Source organism: Penicillium manginii, assembly GCF_028828005.1.
Source record: "Penicillium manginii strain IBT 31320 chromosome Unknown utg000001l:1.0-3466041.0:1.0-3467806.0, whole genome shotgun sequence".
Classification (NCBI taxonomy): domain Eukaryota; kingdom Fungi; phylum Ascomycota; class Eurotiomycetes; order Eurotiales; family Aspergillaceae; genus Penicillium; species Penicillium manginii.
This window is the reverse complement of record NW_026643102.1, coordinates 2,298,056-2,321,333: the sequence shown is the minus strand read 5'-3', so window position 1 is coordinate 2,321,333 and position 23,278 is coordinate 2,298,056. Positions and strand designations below refer to the sequence as shown.

Below are 23,278 nucleotides of genomic sequence, written 5' to 3'. Positions count from 1 at the left end.
GAGAATGGAAAGTGGGAAGTTGGAAGTTGGAAGTTGGAAGTGGAAGTGGGAGGGGGAGGGGAGGAGTCAGAGTAGTCAGAGTCACGATAGTCTGGGGGGGGGGAAGGGAGATCCCCCCCAAAACGAACACCGGTCACGATTATGGTCTCACATTTACATTATTTTACTAGTTAGTTACTACTAGCGACTGCCAATGACCAGAATAACTAATTTACCTGTTCATCATCTGTATAATTATACTATGACGGCTTGCCGAGAGACAGTCGGCTCCATAGATCCATCTCGGTTAATACTACTACTCTACGTAGTATACTCCATAGGGAAAGAAATGGCGTCGAGCTGCTTCCAGCTCTCCCCACACTCCTAATCACCGTCTACACTAATTACTCTCAATCAAAATATCATTATAAATGTCGACTTTTATTTCTATGCAACTTTGTACAATGATCAATGGCCCGCCATGTACACCGACGAAGCAAAACCCAGAACAACCCTGCCTAAAACTCCGAGCCATTTGGAGATAATCATATGATGGTATGGAACAATGAAATCAGGCCTTCAGCATATCCAACATACCCTTAGTTTGGTATGCATGCTGAGCCATCTCAACCTCGTCGCGCACCCGCAGATGCAATCGCTCAATGAGCTTGTCAATCTGCGCTGACTGACCCAGGTTCCCCGAGTAGATATCCAGCAGGTTCATGGCAATCTCTACGCTGAGATCGACCAGGCGGGGTTCACGGATATGCTTGTGAACCCATTGCAGAACAGGCTTCAGACTCACTTCATCGCGGTCCCGAAGCGAGGCGCGCAGGGCGGAGCGGTGGCGGAGGTTGGTGAGAATTGTAAGTTGGGCGGTCTTGTCGGTCGAAGAAAGGACTTGGTCCAGCGCAATGGCATATCGGCCCTTGCGGAGGTCATTCTCCCATGGTTGTTCCTTCTTCCGTCGCTTGCGATCCTGGCCTTCAATCACAATGTCCACTCCTTCGCCAATGAAGTCCCGTCCACGTAGTCGCTTCTCCCATCCAGAGCCACGCTGCTTAGTCTTCTTAGCGACCTGACGGTCGTGCTCTTCCAATTTGCCCTCGAGCAGGGCGTCCATCTCCTTGCGGCGCTCGCGCTCCTTGACCTTCTGCTGGCCGGACAACCGGGTCTTCACAGACAGAAGACCAGATTGCATACCGACAGCAATATGCTTGTCCTCGTACGCCACACCGGAAGTGATAACACTCAGAGACAGAATAGGGGAGGGATATTTGGAGCCGGAGACCGTGTTCCATCCTGTAGTCTCGAAAACCTTCATGTGTCCATCCAGCGCACCACTGATCAAGCGCTCGCCGTTCGAGGCCAGCGCAAGCGATGTGACCGTCTTTTGGTGGTTCTGAATCATGTGCAGCGGCTTTCCAGCAACGATATCCAGTACAGCAATCTTGTTGTCGGCAGCGGCCAGAACCTGTGTGCCTGCCGGCATGGGCAGAACGTCTTCAATGGGAGCACCCATCTTGAACGTCATGGCAGCACGTCCTTCCACACGGGGATCCCAGATTCGGACGGTACGGTCGTATGAACCAGAGACAAGTAGGCCTGAAGAAGCCATAGAACCAGGCATAAAGGCACCGCTGCGGGCGTAATCAGTGTGGCCGACGAAAGTGCGAACGCTGGTCTCTGCGGGCAAGTCCCACAGGCGGACTGTGCGATCGTCACTGGCAGTGAAGACGGATGTTGGGTCACTCGGCGAAAACTTGCTCACCCAGACGGGCTGCTTGTGGTCCTTCCATGTCTTCAGAATCGCACGGGAGTTGACGTCGAAAACCTGTACGGAACCGGTGTCATCACCAGTGACGAGAACACGACCATCCGGGCGAACGTCCGTGCCGCGAACGGTATCATCGAAGCGAGTGATAGAGCGCAGTAGTTTGCGAGTGCGAATGGAATAGATCTGGACTCGGGCGCCAGTCGTGACGGTAAAGATGTCCGGGGGTTGTGTCAGGGAGGGAAATGCGGCGGCAGATGCAGGGGCTGAAGGTTGTGTGATCAGATTGACCGGTCCATTGGCGGGCGAAGGGATCAGAAGAGGATTCTTGAAGGTGCGCCAGTATTGCTGCTCGGGCGTGAGGCGGGTGGAGGGCAGCGAGGCGAGCTTCACCTGCTGCAGGGGCAGGACGGGCGCCGCCATAATTAATGATCGTAGGTGAATGCGCCGAGCGGTGCTGTGTGTGATCGATGGATTGAGGGGTATAAACCTGAAATCCCCGTGGCTCGCAGAGGCAGAAACAGAGGCGTCTCGAGAAAGTTGGAGGATCTTTTTTCTGCCGATCAAAAAAGTTAGGGCCTTCCATATTAGGTTAGCGTGGATAGCTCCAGGTGCCTGAGGCAGTACATGTCTTATTGGTGCCTGATATATAAGGCGGCAGTTGTAAGTACAAGGTTCTCAGGTATCAAATTCAAGATGAAGATTTATGAGATAATTCTATGGAATAGAGACGGGAATATGTATAGAGCTAGATATAGCTCAGAAATGACATGCATTATCGAGAGAGAAATGCCAAATCAACCAATAAAATCTAATTGTCCAATCTGCCACTCGTCCAGTAAATCGAATCCTAGGAAATCATCATAAAGTAACGGATTACTCTCATACTGCTCTGCATGTGTATGCAACGAATCATTTGCATCGTCCATCCTATTATCTTGTACTTGACCGACACTGCTGGGTGGAACCAAGTACAGATTTTTCTTGGCAAGAATATCCTCAAATAATGGCAGGGCTCGTTTCAGGGCTGGTATTTCTTTCCCCTGCGTGAGAACAAGCATTGTCTGGCTAATTGAGATCTGGGCCATAGAACGGACGAGATCTGTCTCGGTTGGATCGAGGGCAGATTCGATGTGTAAAGCAAGCAGCGCAATTATTGTGGTTATACTAACGAGTCCATTATTAGCTCTCCATTCTTCGCACTCTGTATACCTGGAACTTGGAAATTGGAAAACGAGAAGAATAAAAAAAAGGCACATACAAAGATATGGGAAAGTCCTGAAGGGTACCACTTGCCAGAACCCTCTTGGTAATTGTGTCCAACTCCAGAATGGCGGACTGAAGCCGCTGTTTGGCCCACTCGCTCCAGTCCGCATGTTGGGTCTGCTGCCAGCAGCGTCGTATCAAGCGGCACAAGACACACTCAAATCTGTAGCTCACAGCTTGCATAGTCAGGTAATACACGTCAGCTCCGATATTCCCATCCACATGCATCTTGACAGCGAGAGACTTGCGCCATGCGTCGAGCGGGTGCAGCATTTGGCGAGGATCCTGCTGTGGCTTGTTTGTGATACTGGACAAACACTGACCGACTGGAAACTCGGAAAAGTCAGTCATTCTTGTGGTATGGGTGGCAAATCGATAATACAAAGATGAAAGACGTGATGAAAATGATCGAATAGAACCAAAACTCACATATCCGAGACAGCTCGCATTGAACAACCGGCAAGGCCCTTTGTTGAGGCGTCACCGGTGATAGCAAGTCGGATGAAACTTCCGAAATATCCTCAACATCCCAGTCATCCTCCGTTCTCACTCTGATCGTAGAAGTATTTGCGAGTAGTCGCGAGCGTCTGGTATTGACGGACACATGAAAGATATCTAGAGACTACAGCTACAGTAAGCATAATGCAGGAAGAACAGAATTTGGCGACGAGAAGACATACGTAGAGTGCCCACCAGATCCTTCTGTATAACTTGACTGTACTAAACTTGTCTTCTCGAGTACACCTGTGAATATTCCATAGGCAGTTAATACCCGCAGTACTCGTCGCAGGCCCCATGGACCAGGAGTGAAAAACGTACGTGTTGCGTATATCAAGCTTAGTGGCAAGACGAACCGCATTGTGGAACCAGTAGCCAAAGTCTTGGTCAGTAGGGTGGTCAAGAATTACCATACACAATATAATTGATCCCTGTAGCATCAACAATGGGTCCTCTTCGGCGGAAAAGTTGTAGAGCAGTTTGGCCTTGGAGTAGAACAATTCTTGTGCGGCCGAGCGGCTTGTAAAACCGCAGGCGGATAAAACATCTGCTGGAGCATGGACACTGGCCGGTGCCAAAACGGCGTAGAGAAGAAATAACGAGCAGTCGCCGGATTGATAGCCGCGAATAAAATCAAATCTGTTGATCACGGGAGCAAAAGGGTAGACTTTGTCAAAGTATGTTCTAACGAGGGAGTCACTATAGTTTTTTGCTAGTAAGTAAGGCAAATTCGAAAAGCTGATTAGGATGGAGCATTCTAGAATTGGTCTCACAGTTGGCGCGAAAGTGGTAAATCAAAAACGCCCTTCTTGACAAGAAATTCGTTGTCAATGTCGTCCAATTTAGGTAGCTTGGCCCATAAACAGTTCCGAGGACTAAAACTGTCTTTCGGGCTAGGACGGTAGGGAGTGCTGGGAACAGTATGATGTCGACTAGATTCCGTAGTTTTTTCCCCGGCCTCGTTCAAGATATTGAGATAAAACAGATCTAGCTCAGTCTGGCGTGGGCCTTGGACATCCAGAGGATCATGAGTCAAAAGTTGGGCCGGCTGTTGGAATGATTAGATTGATTAGATCGATTGAGACAATTAGTTTGGACACTACCGATCATCCAGAACATACCTGCACATGACCAGGTATCGGTGAAATATGGTTTAATTTCCTTGGAGCCCATGTGAATAAGCATATGCCAAAAATGATAATGGACCATCCTATCAGCAATTAACTCACCTAACCCGACCCTTACGGACTGGTAGCACACAGTCCTTGGCACACTGCCTGCTAGTACAGCTACTGCAGGGGAGGCCAATCTCAGCGGCATCACATTTAGTCTTGCGTGCACGACAGGGCACACATGCTTTATTGGCCTTGAGAGCACGCCTTCCGGCTTCTCCGGACCGTGGCTCGGCCCCAGAAGGATTCATCAGGGGCGGAGAAGTTGCGTCCGTTGCAGCCTGTGAATTCCGCGGACGGGGTGATGGCTTTATTTTAAGTCTTTCGACGCACGGTGATTTACTCCGTAAGTTCCGGTCCGATCGGAGACTCGCACAATCTTTGAATTTAGCCATCGAGGTCCACCATTAACAATCCCAGGTCCTCGGTCGCTTCGTACATGTATGTACTAGTACTAACTATGCTAAATCACAATCCCACTACTCAGTGGTAATAATTATCCTGTGCAAATATATTCAATTTTTGCCATCCACCTGGGCGTGTTGAGTTAGGGGTATCATAGATCTCTCACTAAATATTTATTGCGATCTAAACAGTCTGTTCAACCTTCCTTTCCGGTTCATTTGGTTCACCTACAATCATGGTGCCTTGGCGACGATTCATCGTTTCCAACATGTTTGCTGCTTCGAGAGAATACTTGCACTTGCTGCGTATCTGCGAACCATATCGGTGGAAAAGAAACGGGAAAGGTACACACACAAGAACGAGGAATGCAGGAACGGAGCTCGCCCATTGATTCCCGAGCTTCTCGTACATCTGGGTGGTAAACAAGGGAAAGACAGTGCCAAATAAGGACCGAACCACTGAGTTGGCCGCCATAACAGAAGCAGCATAGACGGTATCTGCATGTAAGTAAGCATGTGCGTTGATCCAGAATTTCACGAATCAATTTGTAAAACTTACATGAGTCGACCAGATAGCTCATCAGCGAGATGAAGACCATGACAAGGCCACACGAGAAGAAGACGGCACCGATGACGGGGACAATCCAGTGCACTGATGGGTACGTCGTCCACGCAAACAAGAACAATCCGATTGGAACCACGAAAGAGCCTGCCATGGCTATACCCAGCCTGGCTTCGGGTTCGACTGTGCCTCCTCTTCCCTCTATCTCCTCGCACAGACGCACGTAGCGTTTGTTGTCTATGCCAGCCACCAGCGTCGCAAGACAGACACCAATGGCAACGCCGACAAAGGGAAGTCCGGCGACACCCTGACTCCAGCCTCGGGTATATTGAAAGACGATCGGAAATCCGGCAAAGAACATGTAAAGCGTGCCATAGATGATAGCGACGTACAGCGATGTCAGCAAGACAAGAGGTTCCCGGAACAATAGGATCCAGGGCCGCGTGAGAGCGATCGAAAGCTCCTGCGAGAAAGTCATGGGCAGCTTTCCCACATTGATACGAGACACATATATTCTTCCTGTCATCCGAGAGAGAGCTTGCGCTCGACATCGTAGAATGAACGGTGCGTATGTTTCGGGGGTGATCAGCATCGTGATAATCGAGACCGTGCCTGCCATGATGGCGATTAAACCGAGAGGCCAACGCCAACCTTGTTTCTCAGCAAGAAAGCCACCAGCAATAGGCCCTGAAGTTAAAATCCATTTAGCAAGGAATGAAAAAATGTAAGAAGCACATCTTCGACGACTTACCAAGTGCCGGTCCCAGGAAAGGAGCCATGACAAACAACCCCATCGCCACTCCACGCTGCGTCTTGTTGAACATGTCAGCAATAACTCCCCCAGAATTGGTCATTGCCGACGACCCAAACGCGCTGGCAAAGAAGCGAAGAACCAACAAGGCCGTGATATTGGGCGAGCAGGCCGCTGCCACGCAGAACGCTGTGTAAACCACGAACGAAATGACATATATTGACTTGCGGCCGTACATCTCTGACAAAGGCGCCCATAACAGCGGTCCTATGGCAAACCCTAACACGAAGAGCGATAGGCCGAGCGTAGCCACCTCCTCAGACACGTTAAAGCGCTGCTCGATGCCTCCGATGCCGCTCACAAACACCGAGCTAGAAAACGTAACCACAAAGGTGGATAGAGCCTGGAAAATTGAAATGGACCATTTTCGTTTATCGGAATAATTCATGGCGTCTTGGTGGTCGTTGTCCAGGTAATCGACAATGTACGGGTCGTCCTCTGTACCTTTTCCAGGGTAATTCTGGTTGCAGACATTGTCGTCGAGATGCCCCGGTGAGTGGAAGAAATTATCTCTGATCCAGGGCATACGTTGAGAGGACGCCTGTAGGTTCTTGATTCCAAGTTGCTGGGGGATCTTAGGCTCAGAGTCGACAGTCATGTTGGGAATGGTAAGAAGAACAGGGAAGGCAGTATGAAGGTTCAAGATGTGGACAGAGTAGATCAAATAAGTTCACGCTCAAACTGTCTTTTCGTAGTAGGATTAAAAACCATACCTGTAGTTTTTGGTTATATAGTTTATCCCGGACATTTGCAATCGGAGTTTCAGCATGTGGATATTGCCGAGAACAAAAGCCCGCGGCATTATCTACGGAACTATGAACAGAGTTGGGCAACATATAGAATTCGTCAAAAACCCACATAGATTAGAATGAGAGTTCCATTGATAATCAGCATTGGAGCCACTACCTCTGAGTAGACTATTAATCACAATGTGTCATTCAAGTTTATGGATACGTAGGAGTGCCTGAAAAAGGTAACGTCGTCGCTCATAGATAGCCCACCTACGGGTGTGGTGGTGCGCCGGGGAGGTTAGATTTGGAATCCAGATATTATCTTCTTTTGAATATTTACTCTTCCTTTCTTCGCCTATATTCTGGCTATATTAGCACCCTGTCGGCGGCTTGGCAATATTCCGGAATCTCTTGACTATGTATGTACGATAAGGCGGCGAGCCAGCGAGGGCCCACATGGAGATGCTACAGAAAGGGCGAAAAGCGAGCATGCCATGTCAAAGCTTGAATGGCCTGGACGCCAAGGTGACCTTCGCATGATGTCGGAGTGAGACCCCACTGTAATATTTGGGGCATCGAAGCACTACCTTAATCGCTTGGATGATTTCCAAGTGTGAGCCTTGTCTCGAAGATACCTAAATATGTATATGGTCATACCATCGGTCCAGATCCAGATATTTCCCAAGCTTGCTTGTGATCTGTAACATACAGGCTTCCATATTGTTGTGGATGGGGTGTGCCTTTTAATAGATTTCGGCCCCAGACGCCCGGCAGAATCGGCCTCGGTCGGGGCAGTGAAGTAGAGTAAGGTAATACACAGTACCTACAGGCAACCGCCAATTGTCTGACGTGGGGAGGTAGGGGATGGTAGTGGAGGTGGCACCGTTTCGATCTGTCTCACCTCTTCAGGCAATTATTTGAAGATGATATTCAGTGGAGGTGAGGGCGAGAATCGGTTTCATCAAGAAGGCTCGGGGATGCAAAGTGGCGGTCGAGGAGTGTTTGGGTCCTATGTTTGGTTGTTATGGCAATGCGGGGCACAGCTGTATACAGCGTACTTCTGAACAGAGCACTGCAAGTGCTTTGCTGCATCCTGGTGGAGTGACAGCTAAAGACTCCGCTGAAACAACGAAACCGGATTCACCGCACTATTGGCTTGCTGGATCTGGGAACCATTCGCCAATGATTGCCCGCCCTGCGCCAGGAATGTATCGATCGGTGGATCGAGGTGGCTGGGGTACTGATGGGAGCTGACGCTGCCGATCCACCTCATTCTCAATACCTAGTCGGGGTTGGGTAGTCTGTAGAATGAAATGGAGTCTGGTTAATCTATTTCGTCGGCCACTGACGAGCTCTTGGTAGAAATGGGTGTAAGACTCAGCGAAAAGAAGCAAACCCAGCATCATAGTAGGATAGAAGGAGGGGGAAGGAGGAGATGATCGTCAGCTTGGACCTTGTTTATCGATGACGCTGATCAATTTGTATCGTTACAAGGTCACGTATTGTCACATCGCCCAGTCCAGGCGCCAAATTCAGGGGGAACAGCCAATCATAGACCGGATATCTTCCGCATCCCCAGCCACCACCAATACCGCGTTACCACATCTAATCATTCCACAAGGCGGGCGCTCTTTATCTTTTCTTTTTTCTTTCCCCTCCCCTGCACTCTCTCTTCTAAGATCTCTCTTGAGGCAACATTCGATGCGACCATCTTCTTACTGCTTGAACTATCGCTTGTACCGTATCAAGCGTTAGAAGGGAGCTACTATGTCGAAACTCTCCAAGGTCAATCATGCCGCCGGCATCTTCGCCGATATGTCGGTCGATGGACCCCCCATTGGTACTCTCGTCGCCATTATCGACCGAGCAAAGAACCTGCCCAATCGCAAAACCATGGGCAAACAAAATCCCTATTGTGCCGCACGACTTGGTAAAGAAGCGAAGAAGACCCCAACAGATCTACGGGGCGGACAAACACCACGATGGTAAGCTTATCACTACCATCCTATCGTAGCGGGGACCTTACCTTTACCATCGCTCTTGAACAAAGCTAATCTCGCCTACCGCAGGGACCACGAATTGCGTTTCACTGTACATGAGTCTCCTGACTACTATAAACTGAAGGTGTCTGTCTTCAACGACGATAAAAAGACCGACTTGATCGGAGAGACATGGGTGGACCTGCAGAACTTGATTATCCCCGGCGGAAGCCAGAATGACCACTGGCATTCATTACAATGCCGAGGCAAATACTCAGGTGATATTCGAATCGAAATGACCTACTACGATACTCGGCAACAAGATGAGGCTGTGATTGAACGACGGAAAGAAGCCGCGGATAGAATCCAAGGCAAAGCCCCTACAACCACAAGCTCCGGCCTCTCTGGTCCTCGACAATTGAACCAAGTCAAGCGACGCCCATTGCCAACAGATCCCTCTGGAGTTGCTCCTCCCCGCCCTTTGCCAGTAGAAAAACCACAGTCGGCTCCTCCATTGCAACAGCCAGTACCGTCACGACCAGCCATGCGTGAGCACGCCCACAGCATGTCACAAGTCGAAAATCCAGCCTTACACCCTGCTCCTCTACGACACCCCGAGCCTGCTTACGACTCCCCATCTTACGAACCACAACACCAACAACCTACTATGCAGCCCCGAGGGGGTTACGAGGCCCACGATAATTATCAGCGAGAATGGGATACCCCTGCTCCCGCTCTTCCCCCGGCCGGAACAATGCGACGGAATACACAGGAAATGCCATACGCAGAATCGGCCTATGATTTACGACCATTACAACCACGCAGTCAATCTGACTTTGATCAACCTCCCCCCCCGCGACTATCGCTCCACAAGTGAGCCGCCCTTTGAGAGTGACATGCGCGGACGGTCAATGTATAACGAGCCAGTACATCCCCACGACGCGTATAGCATGGTATCACCTCAATATTCCGCAAACCCTATGACATTTGGACATGTCTCCACTTTCACGCCACGCCATCAGGCTCATGTCGACGAGCCCATGCCATCTGATCATTCTCGACCCGGTTCTTCTGCCGGTCCGGGGACGACCTCCGATACCAATCTCACCACAGCAGGGCCCTACAGCCTGTGCGTCATCGGGATGATTACCATCCGGAGTATGCAACCATGCAGCCTCGTGTCGAAGACGAAGACGAAGACGGACCTCCCCCGCCGCCGCCTGTTCATCGGTCCCGTATGGCCCAGCCTGTCCCACCTCCTCAGCAACCAGTTAGCCAATCTGTATCACCCTACAAGCCCTATACACCCGGACACTCCCCCAATGCTTCGCCTATGCCGGCTAGTCTCGTTGCTGGATATGAAAGTGAGGACGCTATTGAGCGACATGTGATTGAAAATCGCGTCCGCAGGCCAAGCACTCACGTCGATAATGATATGATGATCGCCCAGCAACCATCACCGGCATCTAGTCGTTCGAATACACGGGCTCCCTCCCCCTATGATGCGCCGGTTTATCCCCTCAGAACATCTCCAAAACCACTGGACGACCGAGCCAGTATCTCGAGCCGGGAATATCCCAATACGGAGACTCGTATGGTGACCCGGAAGTCGGTGAGCCCAAGACCTTCATCCTCTGATTCGCGCGGGGGCCCCTCTATTCCATTTTCCCCCGATTCCTATAACAACTTCAATCCCAATGCCGCACGCTCGGCCACTGCCCGCGATCCAGTACCGGCATATGACTCGCCCTCCCAAGCTCGAGATGCCGCGCTACGAGCAGAGATCGAGCCTACTCGAGACCTAAGCCAACCCATCATCGGTGATGACGGTCGTGAGATTGATCCATCAGATCACTTGCCAACCGACACATGGGCACCTGAGCCAGAGCGAAAGAACCGGAAACCGGAGGTCATCATTCGGTTCAAGCACAGCCCCAGAGACCGACCGACGTCTCGAGGAAACGATACCCCATCCCGCACCGCAGGCCCACCCCGTGTAGGATTCCGCACGGAGACAACTACCTACGGTGCCGATCGCCCGGGCAAGAGATACACCCCCACCCACGTACACAGCTCCGACTCCATAGATCGAACGCCCCCGCGAGTCGATCGTGGTCAGGATGGCTATGCGAACAGCTACGCCCACGGTCGGGGCTACAGTACCCCGACCTCAGTTGACCGACCACGCTCTTCTCACCGCGGCTCCGTGTCCCCATCGCCGAGCTCTCGTTCTCCTCTGTACGATTATAACGCTGGCCCTCCGATACCGTCCAAGGTACCAATTTCCGGTGCTCCTTCCTACCCTGTGACGTCTAGTAACCCCAGTAGCGGTAACCCCGGGATGGACGCACTTAGCCGGGAACTGAAGACTATTGACATTGGCTCTGTCGCGTGCAGTCCGAGTCGTGCAGTTCGGAAATATGCCCCACCGCGTGCCTCAGCATCGATCGGCTATGCCAGTTGAAAAGTTTCCACAATATCCTTCAAATGATTTGATTCTCATTGCATATTATGACTGATGTATTGTTATGTTTCTGCTTTGCTTTGCTTTGTTTTATTTTGTTTCTTTGGGCGGTTGATTGTTTTATATCCCGGGTCTTGGCGACCATCATTTCAGACTGTGTATTCGACTCTTTACTTGGATATCCGGCACATGTGGCGTTGGGTTCTCTCTTTCTTTTGGCATTTCCGTCTCCTGTCTGTATACACTGGAATGATCCAAGGAGGTCTTGGAGAAGGATTGATACTTTTAAATTCAAGCACATTTTATTACTCTAAATCACTAATGATGTACGTAGTCGTTAGTTCCCCCATTGCTCGAATTAATTCCTGCTGGCTACGTAAATAGTTAGCATCGACTATAATTGGTTCTCGTTAGATCTGGGCATGCAACGCTATAGTTGTGAAGCAGCCAATCCCGCGGCCAAAAGATATCGCTTATCAGCTTCCCCGCCATTCAAAAGGCTAAAGAACTCGGCCCCTCCGCAAGGCAACACACTCCTCCAGCTCTTCACAGGTGCTATACAAGTACCAATAACACCGTCACCATGGCCGGTCTCACCCCAGAGCAGGTGACCTTATTCCAGGAAAACGGCTACCTCGTCCTACCAGACTATCTCAGCCCAACCGAGATAACATCCCTCCTCACCGAAACAAACACCCTCCTCGACACCTTCTCCCTCGACACGCACCCCCTCACGCAATTCACAACAGGCGACGATGACGAAACCGCCCACGTCGGCGACGACTACTTCCTCACATCCGGCGACAAGATCCGCTACTTCTTCGAACCAGACGCCTTCACCACCGAACCAGACCCTCTAACCGGCCGACCCGCCCTAATCAAACCAAAGAACCTAGCCGTCAACAAAATCGGCCACTCCCTCCACACCCTCTCGCCGCCCTTCAAAGCAATCTCCCTCAACAAGCGCAACGCCGACGTCGCCAAATCGCTCGGCTTCACGGACCCGCGCGTCCTGCAGAGCATGGTCATTCTCAAACAGCCCTCCATCGGCGGCGCGGTGCCCGCGCACCGGGACTCGGAATTCTTGTACACGGATCCGCCGTCCGCGGTGGGGTGGTGGTATGCGCTTCAGGATGCGCGGCCGGGCAATGCGACGCTGGGGATGTGGAAGGGATCGCATAAGGGTACGAAGGGGGGGGCCATATTGCGCGCCGATTTGTGAGGAAGGATGGTGGGGGCACGGAGTTTATTGAGAATACGGGGCCGAGACTGCCGAGGGGTATGGAGGCGGAGAAGGCTTCTGAGCCCTGTGATGGGGATCTGGAGATTTTGGATATCAAGGCTGGCTCTTTGGTGCTGATTCATGGGAATGTGCTGCATAAGAGTGAGAAGAATACGAGTCTGAATAGTCGGTTTGCGTATACTTTTCATGTTATTGAGGGGGCGGAGGGGTGGGGTTATGATCGGAGGAATTGGTTGCAGCCGCCTGAGGGGGGGTTTTCGAGGTTGATTCAGTGATGGGTGGTGTTTTTGGGGGGGGGGGGTAATGCGGAGGACGAGGTATTGGACTATTCCAGTTCAATGAGGCACCTGGATATGGAAAGATACGACTTCAACCTGAATTGGGATTCCTCCTATATAAATATATCCATTTTCGAGTATGTGCCTTGTAGGTAGCACGTAGGTAGTAGTATGCTTTCTATTGTATACTAGTAGCTAAAAGGATTTCAAGGTATTGATGGCGGCTAGTTATGCTATACTAGGGATCTGCGGGTATCTCTTGGCGCCACAACCGGATACGACCTGCTCCATTTGGTCTGATGTCCGACTCCTAACCCCAACAACTTTGGGACTTCTGAGTCCTTTGAGCAGTGACGTGCGAGTATCAGGCTGCTATAATGGATCTTGACCACTTAATAATTGTCTGCTGCCATGCCATCTATATTGGAGGGCCTCTGTCTGGGAGCTCGGAGGACGAATGGTCAGTCCATGCGAATTCATTAATAACATAGCTTGATGGGCTATAATTGATAATTGTTCGTCGCTCTCAGGATAATAGAGCCATTCCAGAGAGCTGAGACCCCAACCTTCGTAAGCCATGCCAAAGCTGGGCTCAATGCTTTGATGGAGGATGATCGGGGATTGTTGGTATTTTCTGGGTATGTGATGTCCTATCCGAATGTACTTGGGGCCTTGGTTGGCGTCACGGTGTCAATGTCATTCCAGGCTCGCCTTCCTAACACGTACTGATCTTTCCAGAGGGCCAACGAAAAAAGCGAGAACGGAACTCGGTGAAGGGCAGTCTTATCTCGTATGGCTACCCCCGTAGAGAAATTCCAATCCGATTCTATTCATGATCCAGGTACTGACTTCATTCTTACAGAATCTCTGCAGAGACAATCAGTATTTCGGATATTCTATCGATGTGTCCAAAATTACAGTTGAACCCCATGCAACAGATTCGTATCAGAATATCCTATTTTCTCTCATTCATTTCCGTCTCTATGTGGGAACTTGGCCTCGGCAGGTCACTCTTGTTACGCATGAGTTTAAGAGAAAAAGGTTTATGGATTTCCACCTTCCAACCGTTGGCCTACTCCCTCTTCCCGTCGATAGCGAAGAGAAACTGGAGCCCAATAATGTTGCTTTAATTGGCATCAATCCTCCGGAAGAAATTACCCCTCTCGACTTACTAGTACGAGGAGAGATGTCAAAAGGAATTGGCCTCTGGAAAGAAGACTTCTACGGAGTTGGTGAAGAGCTAGCAGGGAAGCGCAGTAATCGGGGCTGGTTCCAGGAAAGGAGGAAGATATTTTTCTCAACAAAGGGCTAGATCCGGTCGTTGAAAACCTCCTTCGTTGGGATGGTGGGACGGGCAATGAGCTATTCCCAATGATTAAGGAACTACCTTGGTTCTACGGAAATATCAAGCAGTGACAATGAATGTGTAGATACCAATGAAATGTCATTAATAATCCTTCTCCTTGATTGGACCAAAGGACTAACATCACAACTCCCCTTCAAACGCCAATGCATAGAGAATCCTCGTATCGAGTCATAAAGTAGCACCGATAGCTTAATCTGCCAGTCGGTAGCTGACTAGAGTGCCTACTCGGTGGTTGTTCGTGCTAAAGCTCCGCAACTGCACCTTTTCGGCATTCTTGATCTCCTTGGCATCACTGTCACCCCATTCCACGGGTACCTCCGAATCCGCATCGGCGTAGACAAGAACATTGAAGGTGCAGTCTCCATCTAGGACCGGGAGGAAGGTGACCGAAGCGGTGATTTGACGGAAGATTGCTTGAATTTCTTCTTGGATCTCCTTCTCCGTTTTCTCGGCTGGCTCTGCAGGCTGGGCTCCCGCATCTCTAGATAGCAAACAGAATTAGTCAAGTCATGAGCGAGCGATTAACATAGGATGAGTATATCTTACCCCGGAACCGAGTTTTCTTTATCTGTTGTTTTCCGGGAGCTCGAGCTCTTCGAGCTTTTGAAGATTTCAACCTGAAAGGCAAATTAGTCGGTCAAGAACAGCGATATTCAAATTGCTGATTCGACATACATCAAACTGCCATCGCTCCACGTGCTCGCCGGTTTCCTTATCAGTGATGACGACGACGAGCTTGGAGATCTTTCCACCCGACATCCACTTGTTCAATTGTGACATGATCTTCTTGATGTACGCCTTCACCTGGTCATCGGCGGACACTTCGGTAGAGTATTAGTTCCGGTCGTTCGGGGAAGGAATTCGGGGGTCAAGCTTTCGAAGGTACGAACCGAGCATGTTGAGGCCATATTTCTTGACGCTAGGGTATGTCAGTTTCTCTTTCCATTGGCACAGAGAAGAGGGGTGGAACTTGCGTTGTGAAATCTTCTGGGGGGTAGACTCCTCGCTGGAAGCTTTTGGTGGTTGTGAGCTTCAATCAATAGATGAATACCTTTGGAGAACTCACAGAATCGAGTTGATTGAGTATTCGAACTGTATCTGTATTAGTAAAGTATTTCATGGAGAGGAAAGGGAGAGCTGCAACTCACGAATTCAGACACAAGCTTGGCCGATCCTGTGGTACTGTTGTGTTAGCTCTGAAGGCGCCGCAGAATAACTGGAAGTCATTCACAAACCTCTAATGGACAGCTTGTGAACCTTTGATTTGTCTTTCGTCTCAGGCATGGTGATATCGGATGAGGGGTACAGCAATGGAAGAGCAATGGGAAAGATTGAAGGTGGGTTTGTTTATGTTCGATAGTCGCCGCAGCGATCGATCGGAGTTTCGCAGACCGCCCGCACGCCCGTTTTTTTGTCTCCGCAACTCGCCTGACTTGAGCTTGCATTAACGCGACACTCGTGGAATTGCACTCACTGCTAATTCACACAGGCGATCTTTCGCTTTCCATGCTACTGCACGAATCCCGATGCGAGGATGTCTGCAGTTAGCCCGATGGCTGAGCGCAGCGCCGAGATGTCCGGCGGCGGGCCTCAAGTCGTCGGCTGGCTTTCCACTCCGGTCTATTAATTCCCTACGATCTTTCACGACATCTGCAACGTGGCACGCCCGATCGAAGGCTGCTCCGAGCGCCCCGGATTCTGACCTTGAACGCCGCATCGCTGATATCCCCATTGACCGATTCCGCAACTTTTGCATCGTTGCACACGTCGATCATGGCAAAAGCACACTCTCCGACCGCTTGCTCGAGATTACGGGGACTATCCAGCCTGGAATGAACAAACAAGTGCTGGATAAATTGGATGTTGAACGCGAACGGGGTATCACTGTCAAGGCACAGACGTGTACCATGATCTACAACCACAAGGGCGAAGACTATTTATTGCACCTGGTAGATACGCCTGGGCATGTGGACTTCCGTGCTGAGGTATCGCGTAGTTACGCCAGCTGTGGAGGAGCGATCCTTCTAGTTGATGCTAGCCAGGGTGTTCAGGCGCAAACAGTTGCCAACTTCTACCTGGCATTTGCGCAGGGCTTGGAGTTGATCCCCGTTATCAACAAGGTCGACCTTCCGTCGGCAGATCCGGAGCGGGCTTTGGATCAAATGAAGAGCACATTTGAACTGGATACGGAAAATGCAGTGAGGGTGTCGGCCAAGACCGGACTCAATGTTGCGGCCATCCTACCAACTGTCGTTGAGAAGATTCCAGCGTATGTCTCCTTGCCTTGAAGATGCAGCTTAACCTTGAGACCATCTTTACTAAAATCTCATCTAGGCCTATCGGCGACTCCAAGAAACCCCTTCGAATGCTGCTTGTTGACTCCTGGTACGATTCTTACAAGGGCGTGATTCTCCTGGTTCGCGTTTTCGATGGCGAGGTGCGTGCAGGTCAGCAACTCGTGTCGTTCGTGACAGGCCTCAAGTACTACGTCGGCGAGGTTGGAATTATGTACCCCACTGAGACCGCTCAATCGGTTCTCCGGGCAGGGCAGGTTGGATATATTTACTTCAACCCCGGCATGAAGCGAAGTCAGGAGGCCAAGATCGGTGACACCTTTACAAGAGTCGGGTATGAGAAGACTGTCGAGCCTTTGCCCGGTTTTGAGGAGCCGAAGTCAATGGTCTTTGTTGCAGTTTATCCTATGAACCAGGATCTCTTCGAGCATCTCGAAGACAGCGTTAACCAGCTCATCTTGAATGACCGTAGTATTACGGTTCAAAAGGAATCTTCCGAAGCGCTGGGTGCGGGGTTCCGCATGGGATTTCTGGGCACCCTTCACTGCTCAGTATTTGAGGATCGACTCCGACAAGAGCATGGGGCGAGCATCCTCATCACTCCACCATCCGTGCCAGTCAAGGTTATATGGAAGGATGGTACCGAGGAAATTATCACCAACCCAGCCAAGTTCCCCGACGATGATAGCGTGCGTCTAAAGCTTGCCGAGGTCCAAGAGCCATATGTGCTGGCTACTTTGACATTCCCTGATGAATATCTGGGCAAGGTCATTGAGCTTTGCGAGGCCAATCGAGGCGAACAAGTAAGCATCGAATACTTTACCGCGAGCCAGGTCATTATGAAATATGAGCTGCCCTTGGCGCATTTGGTCGATGACTTCTTTGGGAAATTGAAGGGCAATACCAAAGGATATGCCAGTCTCGACTACGAAGAATCTGCTTGGAGGGCTGGAAATATCGTCAAGCTCCAGCTATTGGTCAACAAGGTTCCCGTTGATGCCGTATCCCGGCTCATGCACATGAGTCAAGTGGCCCGGCAAGGCAGGATATGGGTGACCAAGTTCAAGCAACACGTCGACCGACAGCTGTTCGAAATTGTCATTCAAGCCGCTGTGGGCAAGAAGATCATTGCGCGTGAGACTATCAAGCCCTATCGCAAGGACGTTCTGGCAAAGCTTCACGCCAGTGATGTGAGTCGTCGTCGGAAGCTATTGGACAAGCAGAAGGAAGGTCGTAAAAGGCTCCGAGCCGTTGGAAATGTGGTCATCGAGCATAAAGCATTCCAGGCTTTCTTATCTAAATGATTGTGTATAACATATAATATACTACTACCTAGGTACCAAAATACCACATGTACAACATTGAAAATATCCAAGTTCCTAATCCAATGTGGTCGTCACCCTCGTCACCTACCTTTGTATGGAGTATAGTCGGGCGGTCGGTGATAGCAGAAAAAAAAGTTCGTGGGACCGCCCCGCCATACGCTGCTTCTCTCCAATTCCTCTCCCAGCCCCATTCACATTTCCTCCTCTATCTTCGTTCTGGTATGATTCGCTCATTTCTCTTCCGCCTATCCTCGGTGACTTGAAGCTCATATTCTCTAGTGCTACCCGCGTTACGAAGTTGTGGCTGAGAGCCGCCCGTGCCGATCGCATCGCTTTGAGTCACCCTGCCATGTCCCACCGTTGACAACGGCGCGATGCAGCCTTCAGAGGGTGCACAGATTGATCTGGGCAAGGCCCAGGTCATTGACCGTGTCCCCAAAGTGATCAAGGAGCTGAAATTCGGCGTATTGTACGGGATTCCCATTCCTATTCTGAAAGCCGAGCTAGACTGCTTTGGCTAGCGCGGAAACGATCACTAACAAACGGTGTCTCTCCAGGACGAATGATGATATTGTCGGCCAAGCCGTTGTCGAAGTCTCCGACAGAAAGTTTTTCGACCTCGACCGTGACCGCGCGGTCGTTGCCCATGGCCCTCTCGATGCGCGCATGGGTATTTCAAATAAGACCTCAACCTGCCAAACATGCGGATATCACCTCAAGGAGTGTAATGGTCACTTTGGCCATGTAAGACTAGTCCTACCGGCATTTCACGTTGGTTATTTCAAGCGTGTTATTGGTGTGCTCCAGGAAATTTGCAAGGAATGCTCTCGCATTTTGCTACCCGAGGCGGAACGGCGCTCCTTCTTGCGCGAGATGCGCCGACCCGGTCTGGACAACCTACGAAGAACACAAATTGCGAAGCGAATCAACGAGCGATGCCGAAAGACTCGAGAGTGTGAACATTGTAACGCGATCAACGGTGTCGTGAAGAAGGTCGGCTCGAGTGCGTTGAAAATTACTCACGACAAGTTCCGCGCTTTCAACGCATCAACCTCTGTGAAGAAGCAGCCCCCGCTGAGCAAGCAAGTTTTTGACGACTCCTTTTCTGAAGCACGAAACGTGAACGCTGAGGTCGAGAAGCATTTCAAGAAGGCACAAGATGATCTGAATGCGCTCCGCGTTCTCAAATTGTTCAAGAAAATCTCTGACAGTGACTGTGAGCTGATCGGTCTTGACCCGAAAGAAGCACGACCGGAAATGTTCCTGTGGCAGTTTATCCCAGCCCCTCCCGTTTGCATTCGTCCCTCCGTCGGACAAGATGCTGCCTCGACTGAAGATGATTTGACTGCCAAACTCGGTGATATCGTCCAGAGCAATATCAACCTCAAAAATGCCCTCCTGAAGGGTGCGCCAGTGCAGACCATCATGGAATGTTGGGACTATATGCAACTCCAAATCGCAGTCTACATTAACAGCGATGTGCCTGGTCTCAACAAGGCGGATCTCGGAAAACCTATTCGCGGTTTCGTTCAACGGCTTAAGGGTAAACAAGGTCGATTCCGTGGTAACTTGTCTGGAAAACGTGTCGATTTCTCCGGCCGTACCGTCATTTCGCCCGACCCTAATCTTCGCGTCGACGAGGTCGCCGTTCCGGAATTGGTGGCGAAGAACATGACTTACCCTGAGGTGGTCACTCGATACAACATCGAAAAGTTACGAGAACGAGTGCGTAATGGGTCTACCAAGTGGCCCGGTGCCAATTATTTGTACAAAAAAGGATCCACTTTCAGAACCATGCTGAAGTATGGTAGCCTCAAACATATGGCTAGCGAACTGCAAGAGGGTGATAAGGTGGAGCGTCATATTGAAGACGGTGATATCGTTCTCTTCAATCGACAACCATCGCTGCACAAGCTCAGTATTCTTTCTCATTTTGCTAAAGTCCGACCGCATCGAACTTTCCGACTCAACGAGTGTGTTTGTAACCCTTACAATGCCGATTTTGATGGTGATGAAATGAACTTGCACGTCCCACAGACAGAGGAAGCCAGGGCAGAGGCTATGGAGTTGATGGGTGTGAAGAACAACTTGGCCACGCCCAAAAACGGCGAGCCTATCATTTCTGCTATCCAGGATTTCATCAGTGCTGCTTTCATTCTCAGTAGCAAGGACAACTTCTACGACCGTGGCTCGTTCACGCAGATCTGTCTTTACATGCTGGGCCCACAGACCCGTTTTGACTTGCCTCCGCCATCGGTTCTGAAGCCTCAGGCACTTTGGACGGGTAAGCAGGTCTTCAACATAATGATGCGTCCCAATACCGATGACCCTGTTCTCGTCAACCTCGATGCTGCATGCCGTCAGTTCAAACAACCCAAAGACGGCCGACCAAAGGACCTAGATCCTCATGATGCTTGGCTGGTCATTCGCAATTCTGAGATGATGTGCGGTGTCATGGACAAGTCCACCATCGGTTCCGGAAAAAAGGACAATGTTTTCTACATTATGCTTCGTGATTTCGGCCCTCCTGCGGCTGCCGAGGGCATGAATCGTTTGTCTAAACTGTCTGCACGATGGTTCACTAACATGGGATTTTCTATTGGCATCACCGATGTTTATCCTAGTGACCGACTGGTTCAGTCGAAGAATGACTTGGTGGAAACTGCTTATGCCGCTTGTGACGATGTCATTGCCAAGTACAAAGCCGGTACTCTGGAGAAGTATCCTGGTTGTGACGAGTTGCAAACTATGGAGAACCAGCTGTCCGGTATCCTGAGTAAGGTCCGTCAACAGGCTGGTGACGAGTGTATCGAACAGCTCAGCAAATACAATTCCCCCTTGATCATGGCCACCTCCGGATCTAAGGGTTCGAGTATCAACGTCTCACAGATGGTTGCCCTTGTGGGTCAACAAATTATCGGTGGACAGCGTGTACTGGATGGTTTCCAGGACCGAACTCTACCTCATTTCCCCAAAAACGCTCGCCAGCCCCCCCTCAAAGGGATTCGTTCGAAACAGTTTCTTCTCGGGTCTCGAGCCCACAGAATTCATTTTCCACGCTATGTCTGGTCGTGAAGGTCTGGTCGATACCGCTGTCAAGACTGCCGAAACCGGTTACATGTCTCGTCGGTTGATGAAGTCCCTCGAAGATCTCTCGTCGCAGTATGACGACACTGTCCGAAACTCATCCTCTGCCATCGTCCAGTTCCAGTACGGTGATGATAAGTTGGACCCGGTGGATATGGAGGGTAAAGCCAAGCCTGTCCACTTCGATCGCACTTTCATCCATTCCGAGTCCACAACTTACGATAACGACGAGCGAAGCTTGCTGCCTAACGAAATCATGGAAGTTTGTGAGCAGATGCTCTCGCAGGAACGAGCTAAGCTTATCCGCAAGGACTTGATGGGCAATCAGCTGGGCTATATGGATCGCAGTGACAATGGAATTGATCAATTCGAGAGTGCTCGCGACTTCCTTGATTCTATCCAACAATATGTCCAAACCAAGGCTGACAGACTCATTTCTCGTGGCGGTGACTTTGATCCATCAGACGCGAGGAGTCGGAAGGGCTTGGACCACACTGGCAAGCTGACTCGGACTACCCTAAAGGCCTTCATCACGGCCTGTTTGCTGAAGTACAAGAGGGCGCAAGTCGAGCCTGGTCATGCCGTCGGTGCCGTGGGTGCTCAATCTATCGGTGAGCCCGGTACGCAGATGACTTTGAAAACTTTCCATTTCGCTGGTGTCGCCGGTATGAGTATCACTCAGGGTGTGCCCCGTATTAAGGAAATCATCAACGCTTCCAAGGAGATCAGTACCCCTGTTGTGGCTTGTGAGCTGGTCACCAAGGACAGTATCGCTGCAGCTCGTATTGTCAAGGGCCGAATTGAGAAGACATATCTACGAGATATCATTCACTCTGTTACTGAGAATTGGAACGGGAACGAGGCTTACGTCAAGGCCAGGATCAATTTCAAAACAATCAATGATCTGCAGCTTGAGCTTCGTATGCCCCAGATCGTTGCTGCGATCAAGAACCACAAGCGGTTCAAGGGCGATGACCTCAAGTTCAGTACCACCGGGCGCTCTATCAAGGTCACCATTGATCTGGATCCGGCTAGCAAAAACAACTTGTCAAAGACTGAGATCGCAGCTACCAGTGCTGACCCCTTCTTGCGTCTAAAGCATCTCAAGCGTCTTCTGCCCTCTATTCAGATCCTTGGGCATCCACGCGCCTACCGTGCTATCATCCGAACCGATGAGACCTCCACTACCAACACCCTTCTGGTTGAAGGCTACGGTCTACGAGAGTGCATGACTACAGTGGGTGTTGACGGTCTCCGAACCACAACCAACAACATCATGGAGGCCCGCCAGGTCCTTGGTATCGAAGCTGCTCGAAGTACGATCGTTACTGAGATCAGTGAGGTCATGAAGGACATGGACATCGATCCTCGTCACATGCAACTTCTGGCTGATGTCATGACTTACAAGGGTGAGGTACTGGGTATTACTCGTTTCGGTCTGGCGAAGATGCGTGACTCCGTTCTTCAACTCGCCTCGTTCGAGAAGACTGCAGATCACCTGTTTGACGCCGGTGGTGCCGGCCGTACCGATCTGATTGAGGGTGTCTCCGAGTGTATCATTATGGGCAAGACAATGGGACTGGGTACCGGTGCAATGGAGGTTGTCCGCAAGCTTAACTTCTACGAGGGACAAATCGGTCCGCGCAAGACCGTTTTCGAAGACGCCTGGTCCGAACTGGGCGAGGTGCTCCCGAAGAAGCCCGTGAGGAGGGTTCGGTAGTGACAATTGAAACGCCGTCTTGCTACGCTTGGGCTCACTTCCTCAGCATTTTCCTCGGCGTTGGTTTCCTGTGTTTCTCGGCGTGCATGAACTTGAATGTTAGGCACGAATTTGTACATGTATTTCTTTTTCCCTAACGACATCTCTTAGTGTTCGTTTTCACATCCAAGCGATAGCTGCGGTTTAAATGGATGGATCTACTTAAATCACAGTGATACTAGACTCTGCGACATTTTTCGCTAGCTCTAGTCTTCCGAATCACAAACGGCGATTTCTCATTTCAGCTTCCTACCTCTGCATACCGTAATAGTACTAGTAGTATTAG

At 50.5% G+C, this 23,278-nt stretch overlaps 11 protein-coding genes across 11 annotated transcripts; 6 read left to right on the top strand and 5 right to left on the bottom strand.

Moving 5' to 3' along the window:
• Positions 1 to 550: 550 nt before the first annotated feature.
• Positions 551 to 2,176, bottom strand: N7533_000831 (snoRNA-binding rRNA-processing protein UTP15; the record flags this gene model as incomplete). The annotated part of the gene is made up of 1 exon (XM_057097481.1): positions 551 to 2,176. One exon carries the CDS (start codon positions 2,174 to 2,176, stop codon positions 551 to 553), a length of 1,626 nt encoding a protein of 541 aa, XP_056965974.1.
• A 374-nt stretch (positions 2,177 to 2,550) lies between these two features.
• N7533_000830 (transcriptional regulator family TF) lies at positions 2,551 to 3,370 on the bottom strand (the record flags this gene model as incomplete). The annotated part of the gene is made up of 2 exons (XM_057097480.1): positions 2,551 to 2,920; positions 3,015 to 3,370. The coding sequence occupies 2 exons, from the start codon at positions 3,368 to 3,370 to the stop codon at positions 2,551 to 2,553; spliced, it is 726 nt and encodes a 241-aa protein (XP_056965973.1).
• A 182-nt stretch (positions 3,371 to 3,552) lies between these two features.
• Positions 3,553 to 4,940, bottom strand: N7533_000829 (transcriptional regulator family TF; the record flags this gene model as incomplete). Its single annotated transcript, XM_057097479.1, has 4 exons — positions 3,553 to 3,606; positions 3,700 to 4,201; positions 4,291 to 4,565; positions 4,752 to 4,940. 4 exons carry the CDS (start codon positions 4,938 to 4,940, stop codon positions 3,553 to 3,555), a joined length of 1,020 nt encoding a protein of 339 aa, XP_056965972.1.
• A 337-nt stretch (positions 4,941 to 5,277) lies between these two features.
• N7533_000828 (MFS transporter) lies at positions 5,278 to 7,064 on the bottom strand (the record flags this gene model as incomplete). The annotated part of the gene is made up of 3 exons (XM_057097478.1): positions 5,278 to 5,591; positions 5,653 to 6,342; positions 6,407 to 7,064. 3 exons carry the CDS (start codon positions 7,062 to 7,064, stop codon positions 5,278 to 5,280), a joined length of 1,662 nt encoding a protein of 553 aa, XP_056965971.1.
• A 1,900-nt stretch (positions 7,065 to 8,964) lies between these two features.
• Positions 8,965 to 10,053, top strand: N7533_000827 (C2 domain-containing protein; the record flags this gene model as incomplete). The annotated part of the gene is made up of 2 exons (XM_057097477.1): positions 8,965 to 9,182; positions 9,267 to 10,053. The coding sequence occupies 2 exons, from the start codon at positions 8,965 to 8,967 to the stop codon at positions 10,051 to 10,053; spliced, it is 1,005 nt and encodes a 334-aa protein (XP_056965970.1).
• Positions 10,054 to 10,344: 291 nt separating this feature from the next.
• On the top strand, positions 10,345 to 11,640 carry N7533_000826 (C2 membrane targeting protein; the record flags this gene model as incomplete). The annotated part of the gene is made up of 1 exon (XM_057097476.1): positions 10,345 to 11,640. The coding sequence occupies one exon, from the start codon at positions 10,345 to 10,347 to the stop codon at positions 11,638 to 11,640; it is 1,296 nt and encodes a 431-aa protein (XP_056965969.1).
• A 583-nt stretch (positions 11,641 to 12,223) lies between these two features.
• N7533_000825 (phytanoyl-CoA dioxygenase family protein) lies at positions 12,224 to 12,862 on the top strand (the record flags this gene model as incomplete). The annotated part of the gene is made up of 1 exon (XM_057097475.1): positions 12,224 to 12,862. The coding sequence occupies one exon, from the start codon at positions 12,224 to 12,226 to the stop codon at positions 12,860 to 12,862; it is 639 nt and encodes a 212-aa protein (XP_056965968.1).
• A 676-nt stretch (positions 12,863 to 13,538) lies between these two features.
• N7533_000824 (uncharacterized protein) lies at positions 13,539 to 13,935 on the top strand (the record flags this gene model as incomplete). The annotated part of the gene is made up of 3 exons (XM_057097474.1): positions 13,539 to 13,621; positions 13,692 to 13,821; positions 13,900 to 13,935. 3 exons carry the CDS (start codon positions 13,539 to 13,541, stop codon positions 13,933 to 13,935), a joined length of 249 nt encoding a protein of 82 aa, XP_056965967.1.
• A 58-nt stretch (positions 13,936 to 13,993) lies between these two features.
• Positions 13,994 to 14,577, top strand: N7533_000823 (uncharacterized protein; the record flags this gene model as incomplete). Its single annotated transcript, XM_057097473.1, has 2 exons — positions 13,994 to 14,417; positions 14,438 to 14,577. 2 exons carry the CDS (start codon positions 13,994 to 13,996, stop codon positions 14,575 to 14,577), a joined length of 564 nt encoding a protein of 187 aa, XP_056965966.1.
• A 139-nt stretch (positions 14,578 to 14,716) lies between these two features.
• On the bottom strand, positions 14,717 to 15,811 carry N7533_000822 (spindle checkpoint protein MAD2; the record flags this gene model as incomplete). The annotated part of the gene is made up of 7 exons (XM_057097472.1): positions 14,717 to 15,008; positions 15,074 to 15,144; positions 15,203 to 15,348; positions 15,418 to 15,533; positions 15,594 to 15,619; positions 15,676 to 15,701; positions 15,763 to 15,811. 7 exons carry the CDS (start codon positions 15,809 to 15,811, stop codon positions 14,717 to 14,719), a joined length of 726 nt encoding a protein of 241 aa, XP_056965965.1.
• A 242-nt stretch (positions 15,812 to 16,053) lies between these two features.
• N7533_000821 (DNA-directed RNA polymerase III core subunit RPO31) lies at positions 16,054 to 22,953 on the top strand (the record flags this gene model as incomplete). Its single annotated transcript, XM_057097471.1, has 5 exons — positions 16,054 to 16,796; positions 16,862 to 18,011; positions 18,527 to 18,615; positions 18,668 to 21,153; positions 21,224 to 22,953. The coding sequence occupies 5 exons, from the start codon at positions 16,054 to 16,056 to the stop codon at positions 22,951 to 22,953; spliced, it is 6,198 nt and encodes a 2,065-aa protein (XP_056965964.1).
• Positions 22,954 to 23,278: the final 325 nt, after the last annotated feature.